Raw genomic sequence first — 10798 nt, forward strand, 5'->3', positions numbered from 1 at the left:
TAAGTTCTTTTTTCAGCCTGATCTCACAGGGAATTTGTACTTTTCCCTCCCAGCTTACTGCTTTAGAAATCATTGCAGGTCACAAGAGGGTTTCAAAACATAAACAGTGAGCTCATGTACGAGCAGGCTGTAACAAAACCAGGTGTAACTCTCACCAAAATAACATCTATTAATGTAATTTAATCTAACCTCAACCCAAAAACTGAGCTAAAAATGAAAACGAAAGTTTTGTGCTAATTATACAAGAATACAAATGTGTGGTAATGTTATGAGAAACTGGGCCTGCACTTACGTCAGACAAAAAGGGTAACTAGGCTTTACTCTACAGATAAAAAGAACAAAACGAGTTGTTCCAGGTGGGCGGGGCTTGGTGACTGCTTTGTTGTGACATCACAAAGTTCCAGAAGTCCTGACGGCTGGTTTTAAGGCTCAGTTTCTGAATACAGGCTGTGTGTGTTTCTCTGTGGACTGAGGCTTTGATACTTTCACAGTATTAATATAGAAGCTAGACCTGATCTATAATCACACTACAGTTTCTACTTTATTCCTGATGCCCCGTTCTCCTCGTCCTCCACAGCTCCCATTCATTCTTCAGCTGTGGTCCCAGTGACAAGACCAGTAAGGAGAGAGGGATGTTTGACGGACTGCTGGACAGCCGACGCCCCGACAACACGAGTCCTGGAGACACGCCCACCCTCAGTCTTATATGTCATCCGATGCAGGTAATTTCTTTTGTGCAGGTTTCACATAATTAAAACTCAATCATAGATGAGGTTGTGTATAAACATTTTCACAAAGCCCCTTAATTTATTGAAGTCTTTTTATTCCCAGCAGGTCCTGCGGATCAGTGGGAGTCACTCTCGGCAGTCCAAGCGATCGCTTTTCGTCTGCCGGCACGGAGAGAGGATGGATGTGGTGTTTGGCAAACACTGGCTCTCCCTCTGCTCAGACAGTAAAGGTGAGCGCATCCTACGAGGATCTTCAGAGGACAGAGAAAAGCTGCCGAAGAGAAAAACATTGTAGTTGAGGGTTTGAAAAAGTAGATTATAGAAATAAGTTGAATAAGAAAGTGTGTGTTTTGTTGTTCGGCAGGTAGATATGTCCGTTCCAATCTGAACATGCCTCCCAGTCTGCCACTGTGGGGAGGACAGAGAGACTACGACATGGACACTCCTCTCACTGTGTTCGGCGCCACACAGGCTCGACTAGTGGGTAGGTCACCTGTACAGATCCAAGCGATGTGTTTCACCTGGTGTCAGAGGACTGAGCCATTTTGTTAATAAAGTGTATGTGTGTTATTTAACATGTGTTTTTCCAGGTGAGGCCCTGTTGGAGAGTAACACGGTGATGGACTTTGTGTACTGTTCTCCCTCCCTGCGGTGTGTTCAGACTGCGCAGAACATCCTGAAAGGTAAGAAGAGTTTCCCAGAGCAATCATGACGGGACAGGGATTCTCTGACGTTCACTCACCCGTGTGTGTGTGTGTGTGTGTGTGTGTGTGTGTGTGTGTGTGTGTGTGTGTGTGTGTGTGTGTGTGTGAGCAGGTCTGCAGCAGGACAGTAAACTGAAGGTGAGGGTGGAGCCGGGGCTGTTTGAATGGACCAAGTGGGTTTCTGGGAACTCCCTCCCTGCATGGATACCCCCAGCTGACCTGGCTGCAGCCCACTTCAGTGTGGACACAATGTACAGGTGATACAAGCGAAACACACACTGTGCAACTGATCATATGTTCTGTGTGTAATTAGTGACGTAAATATGTTTGTCATCTGCAAAACAGCTACAGCTACTTCTGCAGATGTTTTCATACAAAAACAAAGTGACGTTTGAATTAAATGTGTCACAGCCAGCATTATATTATTAAAGAACTTAAATAGTCTTAAATAGTAAAAATAGTAAAAAGAAAATAGTAGAATGTGTTTGATTAATATGCTGCAAATTTCCATTTATTATCTGTGTGTGTCTGTTTTAAACTCAGAGTGGAAACAATAGTGGAAAAAACATTTCATGTGTCACTGACATAAATATCATGGAAGGCAACGTGATTCTACTGACCAATAAAAAATGTCTCTTCTGATCTTTATTACTTGTCACGTCCATGTCATGACCCTGTTGTAATGATGCTGAATTTTTTTTTCCGGTGATCTGATTGGTCGGTAGTCAGAGCATTGGTTACTATGGTGATACCAGAAAACCTGAGTTAATCCCAAAGAAATCAGGTTAAACCACAGATCTCGCTCCATGATGAAGTCCTCTGATCTGTGACTGTGGCTCGTTTCATCATCACTTCTTTGCCTTTTCCCACTTTTTTCTCTCCAATGTGAAGAATCAAAACGGTGGAACAGCCTCAAATAAAATCCTTAAACTCCTCAGTAGTAGTAAAGTAGTAAAGATTTTCCTTAAAGGTTTCCAAAATAAAAACAGCCTAATGTCTTCACCTTGAGGTTTCCATAAAATGTTCACTTAAGTATTTCCGGTTTACTCTTTATCTTAGTCGTATACTTAAAGGAATCACTTACAGTCATTTAAACCGTTGCACAAAAGACCTCAGCGACCAAAGTAAGGATGAAATAAAAATGGCAGCAAATCGACGGTCGCTACGGAAACAATAGAATTTTACCGCTGTAGAAATCTCTTTTACTTCACCGTAACTAAGGAAACATTTTGAGAGATTCTGTGCAACACCCTCAAGAAACTCCCTCAGCTAAGGAGAAATGAAAGCTTAAGTGTCAGAGCTAAGTAGAAGACTTAAGGTGTTTATTGTGATGATTCACACAGTATTTAATGCATCCAGAGCTCAGAGGTCACGTCCATTAAAAAAAAAACACATTCCATATCATAATATCAAATATTACATCTGTTCTTCTTCATTTTTCTCTTGTCAACGTCGCTTATCTTGTTTTCATGTCGTGTGCTTTGCATTTGCAGCGTCCGATCACGTGTATATATACTGTATATATATACACATATATACACTGTACATACTGTACAGTGTTTACTACCTGCAGCTGCAGCTGTGTTGTTTGTTCCTCTCTCACAGCTCTGGAGCTCTAAAGTCTCTGTCACTAGTTTTACTTGTCAAATCTCTTTTTCACTGAAAACAACCACAGACCACAGAGCACGTCTGACGAAAGCCTCCACTCAACAGAAGCTATGTTTTTATATGTGGTATTGGTTTTCTGATAACTGGTACTTGTCTCCATATAGACCTCTGATCCCCGTCAGCAAGCTCACTGTGTCCGAATCCTATGAGAACTACATGAGCCGGAGCTACCAAGTGACCAAAGACATCCTGGCAGACTGCAAAAACACTGGTGAGAGACACGCAGCCGAGCTCCTGGAGAGTTCTGTAACAGGTTGTTGAGTTTGTGTAGGAGAGCTTTTACTTTGTTGTTTTACATTCTCATGTGTTTGTTCCTCTGCTGATGTTGCATCCTGCCTTGGTTTCCACTCTCCGTAGGAAACAACGTGCTGATTGTAGCCCACGCTTCTTCCTTAGAGGCCTGCACACGCCAGCTGCAAGGCCGCAGCCCACAGAGCGCCAAGGACTTCATCCAAGTAGTCCGAAAGGTCTGTTCGCTGCGTCTCTTTTTCTTCTATACGTCCCACTTCTCCGCCCATCCATCATTGCTTCCATCTGGTCCCCTCAGTCCCCCTCCCCATCCTCACTGTGGCTGGATGTGCAAAAACATGGGTGTGTGCACTTAAAACCCCCGAGATGTGAAGCATCCGCTCGTAGAAATGAAAAAAAAATCTAATCACTTTGTTCAAATGTTCAAAAAGTTTTTTGTTTTCATCCACCAGCAGACAAACAATGAAACGTCCCTGTTAGTGAATCTAAAACAGCTCTCAGGAACATGCGTGGATTCTTCAGGATCTCATGTTATTTGTCAGCTGAAGAGAAAAAAGATTTTTGAATAATTACACTGAAGGAAAGAAATATCCGATTTTGACCTACTCTTTAAAATACGATCATATTTTCATCTCAGTTACAGTGACGAACAAACACAATCTATTTTAACTAGCAACACACAAATCATTGTGCTGTTCTTGTCCATCTTAAAAGCTTCATTTAAACATTCACAGTGTGTTCTGGGGTATATTAAACATTTGTGTTAAATTTTGTCGTAATGAGTTATGGCTAAAAAATTTAATCATCCAATCAGTTCAGAGCCTGGGGACGTTTGTGCCAAAATTCCCTTGAAGAGCTCCTGAGATATTCACAAGAGTATAACCGTATTTTGTGAGGTCACCGTGACCTTTGATCTTTGATCTTTAACCACCAAAGTCTAAACAGTTCATCCTCGAGTCCAAATGAATGTTTGTATGAAATTTGAAGAAATTCCCTCAAGGCGTTACTGAGATATCGCGTTCACACGAAACATCTGCTGTTGAACCAGGCCTCACAAGAAATAGATCCCAGAGGATCAATAACTGTTGATTACAGAGTCATCTCATGAGTTTAGATCCTCAGTCAGACAAACTGTCTACAAATGAAACGATAAAGTTCTGTGGCGCCCAGTTGACTTCAAAGAACAACACAGATGCTCAGTAAGATAAAAAGAAAAAGCATCTCAGAGTAACAGCTGAAGGCTTCAAGGGAATCACTGGAGCTGCTGAACATCTCCGTCCATGAGTCTAACAAACACGAGTCATGGAGCAATAAAAACATTTCTGCGCCCTGATAAACGGGTTCAGTTTTGCTGCCACTTTGTCCGACTTGTAAACACACGTGACATTTATGTCTGAAACTCTTGTCCAGTCTGACGCTGACTCAGTGAACAGACAGGAGACTGAGGACCGGCTCACATGCTCACTAGTCACATAATGTTGACGGTGCTTGTGGATTAACACCAGACCAAACTTCCTCATTAGATAATGGCTCTTTGTTCGGCTGCTCATTAGGGAGAAAATGGGGTCACGAGCTTTTGTAACTCAGGTCAGAGAAGCTTCAGTGTTTGTCTGCATGTTCTTTAACAAAACCAACTTTCCCTTGATTTTGAATCAACGAAACTGAACATGTCAGGACAATAGACAAAGAAAAGAAAAAGCTCATTCTCACCTCTTTCAAAATTCATGTCACAATGAATGAAATGTATTTATTATTATGATTATTATTAAGGACACAAAGCTAAATAATTATCCTTTTAAAATCGTTTTTGTTTCATTAGACAGTAAATGCACAAATGCACAGGAAATACTTATCAGTATAATATCTCATGTGTGTCTGTATCTTGAAACAGGAAGAATTACAAAGTTTATTTGAGAAAATTCTGGAAAAAAGTTGATTTGCATTGAAAACATGTTGAAACTTTGGTATTTTTTATTTTATTTTTTTCCACTTTTTATAAGAAAAGAAGTATTTGAATATTTGCCTGTTGAACTTTAATTTCTCTTCCTGAAAGTAACCGTTGATTCCTCTGCTCGGTCTTCAGATCCCCTACCTGGGCTTCTGCTCCTGTGAGGAGCAGGGAGACACGGGGGTGTGGCAGTTAGTGGACCCTCCCATCCTCCCCCTCACACATGGACCAAACCACACCTTTGACTGGAGGGAGGCACTTCTGCAAGAATGATGTCTGCCTGATCTGAACCCCCCCGCCTCATCCCCACGCCCCCTGAACCCGGTCATACTGTACTCCCACAGACTGCATTAACAAGTGTCAGACCAGTGGCCTCCAAAACACTGGGACCTCTCTCTTTACACAGCAGTGACGGTTGAAGGAGCTTCCTGCCTGAAGATGAGGAGCCGAGTCTCATCAATTTATCAAACACCCAAAATTCATTGTGTGATTGAAGGACGGAGAGGCTGGTTTGGTGGTTTGCAGGGTGGCTGGGTGTTGGATGCACTCACTGACATTCAGCTCCATCATGCTTACATCCCATCAGCCCAGTCTCAGGAAATTTTGTCAAATTAGCTCCGCCTCTGTGCATGATTAGCAAGAAACTTATTTTTCCCAACATGAATATTTTGATGAAGTCAGCCGGACTAAACCAGAATTGTGACTCTGAAGTAAGGCCATTGAAAGCTAAGATGTGGATGTTAGAGATATTAGCTTTTAGCTCAGAAGACTCAGGTTCTGTTTCTATTTAGCAAAGTTCATCTATTCTATGAATTTTCTGAAAGTTTTTTCATGTTCCACTGAGCCGAACAGTTTTAGTTCCCTGACTGTAAACAAAGCTAAAGCTAGATAGCAAAATTAATCTACTTGCGCCACATGCTTGTTTTCCTCTGGCCCAGAATTCGCTCAGTTCCATGGCCCGAATCTGGCTCATATACAGCATGATTGTCAGATGATACTTCCACATCTGGACCAACTCTGGCGCACACACAGAAAATCTTCCGGCTGTCAGTCAATACAGACAGATAACAGCCAGAATCTGTCCAGATGTGGAAGAATGTGGGCCAGACTCGGGCCAAGATCCCAGGTGTGTGTTGGGCCAGAAGATGCATTTTGCTATCAGCCATTGCTAAACTAAACTGTTAGCTAATGTTAAACATTAGCTGTGTCTGAAATCACTCTGTTGTTTCCTCATTCACTTTAATGATTAGTAAACTATGTCAGGTGCAGCGTAGAACAGCTGTAGTCTTGGTATCTATCAAATCCGATGCATGTTCATGCTCGTTTCTTTTTCACTCTGTTGTTTGAATTTTTGAGGACAGTGTGTAGTTAATGGATTTCACAATTCAGTAAAGTGCACTAGATAGAAAACTGATTTTGGACACAGCTTTGATTGATGCCTTACCCATCATAGTGGTAATAACAGCCTCAATGTCAGGAGGTCATTCGGTTGGTGATTGCTTTAGTATGCTAACATTTTAACATGTTAAAGTTAGCATGTTAAAAATGTGTGCACTGCTAATGTTAGCATCACTATGTAATCACGCTTGTGTGTTTGTTAGATTTAACATGTGCTATTAGCATGTTAACATGAACAATGTTGCTTGTTAACCAACATATCCAACATGCTAATTGTTAGCCTTAAGCCTGATAACATGCTACATTAGCACATCCCTCTTACAAAGGCTAAATGATTTTGGGTAACAACATGGCAGTTTCTGCTCCACTAATGTCAAAGATACAATAACAAAGTTGTTTCACCATCTTTAATTAATTCAATAATTATATTTTCTGGTTTGTTATGTGCGTTACAGCCTCAGTGGGTTGTTAGCATAGCCACAGACTTTTAGCTAGCAGCAGTTGCAGCTTGATGTGGGACATCGGCACGTTATGTTATGTTTGAGTTTGTGCTTATTTCACAAAATTTGATGAGACTGTTGAGTATTATGAATTTGTAATGAGTGTTATATCACAACAGTACTGCTTCCCTGCACAGTTTGACCATACATGTGAGTAAGTACACACGGGCTGTTGAGTCGGCTACCGACCAGAATGAAAACAGACGGTATAATAGTTTGAAAAGAAATGCCACCTTCTGTCCTGCTTGTCCTGCTTCAGTAGCCGAGAGAAGACGAATCAGCTCTGGCCTCAAGTCACAATGTGGCCCCTCACGTTGTCTCTATTTTGACGGCACATGTAGCACATACAGTACAGCTGTGTCTTCTGCCAGTCGTGTAGTGTATGTACGAAAATCAAACATCCGCAACTATAACAGCACAACCTGCACTATTGACAATCTTACAGTAGCTTCTTGATTCTGGTCCAGCAACATTTTGAGTCTGTGTTTGTGATATGTTGTTCAGGGGTTCAGAGTAGCTGTAAATAATCATATTTTGGAGAAAAAAAAAAATAGTCTTCCAATTTTATTTCTATTTATTTATAAACATTTCTTTCAGATGTTACAAGCAAAAAAATATATATATAATAAAAAGAGGATCATCGCTTTTAACAGCATGTAAGAATTTATCTCAGGTGTTGACATATGTATATGCAGCTTTGAAAACTGTCCCATTGAGTGACTGTGTTGTTGTGAGTGCCTCTTGGAATTAAAGTGATGTCTCCTGATGAACTGAGTGCCCACTCATGGCTACAGAAGAAGAAGTGACGTCGGCTGATTCGTGATGCACATCACACGTGAAAACCTCATGTGTGATGTGCATCGTAACAGTTGCATGTTTTGAATTTATTATAAGAGTTCTTTATTAATCCCTTTCTATTCTGGGTCAAATTTTTAGAGATATTTTATCGATTGGAGAATTGAAAAACTTATTTCCTGTCAGGTTCTTTGGTGGAAACTCATTCAGACTGCTTGGGTGCAGTTTCCTTACTGCGTTCAGAGAGATTTTCCCGCCTACATCTTGTCAGCTTACATCAAAAAGTGCCGCTGTAACAGAGAACGCCCATCACCAACAACATCCGACCATGTAGTTCTTACACAGAAAAGTTTATTTTGGTCACCTCACCGACAGAGGCAACAAATCAAAGATAAATTCTGACAGTGACATTGTGGTGAATTTTGTGTTTACAAAATTACATTTACAGAAAATATAATAACAAACAATTAACATAATAAAAATATTAAGAATCCAAATAACTGGCTCTGGTTCAGCCCCACTAGTCTTCTAGAAATATGCAACTTTCTTTCTAGGCTGCAAAACCTTTGAAGACTTGTGTCCCAATTCAGGGGGTTTGGAGGACGTGGTCTACGAACACCTGGTCTTAGTTGCCGTCGCACACTGCAAAGGACGGACTGAAATGAGACGGTCTGGCCTACGGAGGATTTGTCAGTTACCTCTTACTAGTAGTGCAGCTTTAAAATACAATTATGACCATTTATCTCTGTAAACAAAGACTCAATGTAGACTCGAGTAGTGACGTTCGTATGTAATCCCTGTGACTAACAATCATATAATGTATGAGGTTCTGTCGTGATTGACAGAACCTTCACTGTGTTAATTGATACTGAGCCATATGGCAGCACAGTTCAAATGTTCATGCTCCACCTCTTCTTACAAAAAGTTCAGCAGTTTCAAGCCAACGTTGTTTTTCAGATTCAGAGATTCTGGCAGAATCTCCACTGAGTGCTGAGCAACAGTTTGTCACATTTGTGAAATATTCTTATTCACGTTGTTGCTGGGAGTTAGATCAACACCGCTCTTGTGTCTGAGCACTAAATATGATGCTAGAGCTAGCAGGCGATTGGCTGAGCTTAGACAGCCTAGTTTGCGTACATAGCTCCTTGTAAAACTACAAGTTTTGTAGTGTACGTGTGTTGATCCATGAGTGATAGTAGGCAGATTTTTCTAGCTTTTGAGTGAGCCAGGCTAACTGTTTCCTCCTGCTTCCACTTTTTATGCTAAGCTAAACTAAGATAATCCACTTCCAGCTCTAGTTTAAGATTTAAAGGTTCCCTGTGGAGTCTTTAGACCTCTAGTAGTTTTTCTGTGAGTGGGTCTTGACTTTACTAGATGCACTAAAGAGACTAAGGATACACACAGTGCATTTTCATGAGTGACACTGAATGTACATACAGCTTTTATTTGTTTACAAGGAAACTCCACAGGACACTTTAATACGTAAACATCAGTCTGCACAGCTGACTCTCTGCAAGAATGTGAATGTGTGTATTTCTGAAAATGTCCAACTGTAAATTCAAAGAGAGGAGAAAAAAAAGTTATGTGAACAAATCTTTATTCCAGTAAGTGCAACACAATTTGATTGGGTTGATTTCAGAATTCTGTCCTGCACTTTTAGGATCCTCATGTTCAAATTCATTCAGGAAAAAACACATCTACTTCATGATAAACATTATTCATTTCCTGGGGTATAAAAACATGTATTATTAGTATTGTATCATTATGTGAAAACAGAGAGCGCAGAACATTTCAACACCTTCCTTAATCTTTGACCTACAAACCAGTGAAATCCAGTCAAGTTAAATGTCTGTTGGAGCAGCACTAATTGTATAAAAGCGTTTCTATAGATTATGATGCATATTCATATGAAGAGTGAAGAGTGAAAGAAACAGAGGAAGAAGCCATGTTGTTCCTGTATTCTTCATTTATTGTCAGAACATATCATCAAACCTACAGAGATTAAAGTTTCTTCTGTTGCTAATCAAAATATATTTGTTGGTTTATGATTAAAGATGAGGCCTGGAGTCTTTGTGTAAAATGTATTTGATCTGTTCTTGTGTTGGTGAAGCGAGTGAGTTATAAAGGAAGAAGTTATCCTTTTTAAACAGCTGTGATATTTTCATATTTTGAGTAACATGTCATGATGTGTGTTCACACTGTTTATTTTCAGTTTGTTTGACGGAACATGAAACAAGAGCAACATTTTTTCTCCATAGCAATAACATTATAAAACAACAGGTGTGCAGACTTAACTATTTATCCATCTATGCTGCAAAAACTGTAAAGGAGAACAAACTGAATAAAATCCTACATCCTTCTTTTTGTTGTGTTTTGTGAGTGAATGCTCAAAAAGAAAGTAAAACATAGCAGACCAGTGAAAAGTTTTTCATCAAACAGTTTTGGAAAACACCAGAAAGAAAATAAACACTTTATTTTTATAGCACGTTTCAAATCACAATAACAAAGTGCTTTATAAGATAAGATGAAAAATAAATGATAGAAAAACATTCAAAAACAGTTTAAAGCTTATACAACATTGGGGAGGAGATATAAGGGAAAAATGCAACAATGAAGTTCAGTGAAAATGAGATAAAACAGTCTAAAATGATTGTTAATTGATAAGAAACAGGAGAAATGACTTCATATAATAATAGATTTAAGATTTAAAGCACACTAAACACATCTTATAAACTTATTTCTTCATATATCCAGAGCAAGTATGTCATAAAAACAGGAGAAATGACTTCATATAATAATAGATTTAAG

General features: G+C 39.8%; 1 protein-coding gene across 4 annotated transcripts in view; it reads left to right on the plus strand.

The window, feature by feature from the left end:
• The window catches only part of ubash3bb (ubiquitin associated and SH3 domain containing Bb), a 51174-nt gene extending 40824 nt beyond the window's left edge, over window positions 1–10350 (plus strand). For 2 of the 4 annotated variants that reach the window (XM_023428449.2, XM_023428451.2), the window contains exons 7-14: window positions 578–722; window positions 832–958; window positions 1093–1212; window positions 1319–1411; window positions 1545–1689; window positions 3205–3311; window positions 3458–3567; window positions 5433–10350. In XM_023428449.2, coding sequence (XP_023284217.1) covers window positions 578–722; window positions 832–958; window positions 1093–1212; window positions 1319–1411; window positions 1545–1689; window positions 3205–3311; window positions 3458–3567; window positions 5433–5570 — 985 coding nt within the window. In that variant the 3' untranslated portion in view covers window positions 5571–10350. The remainder of the gene's footprint in view (window positions 1–577; window positions 723–831; window positions 959–1092; window positions 1213–1318; window positions 1412–1544; window positions 1690–3204; window positions 3312–3457; window positions 3568–5432) is intronic. The other 2 variants (XM_023428450.2, XM_023428452.2) reach the window with 1 other exon arrangement.
• The last annotated feature ends 448 nt before the right edge of the window (window positions 10351–10798 follow it).

The sequence above is a fragment of the Seriola lalandi genome, unplaced genomic scaffold (genome assembly GCF_002814215.2).
Source record: "Seriola lalandi dorsalis isolate HSWRI2012SDOR001 ecotype SW California unplaced genomic scaffold, Sedor1 jcf7180002054875, whole genome shotgun sequence".
NCBI classification, from domain to species: domain Eukaryota; kingdom Metazoa; phylum Chordata; class Actinopteri; order Carangiformes; family Carangidae; genus Seriola; species Seriola lalandi.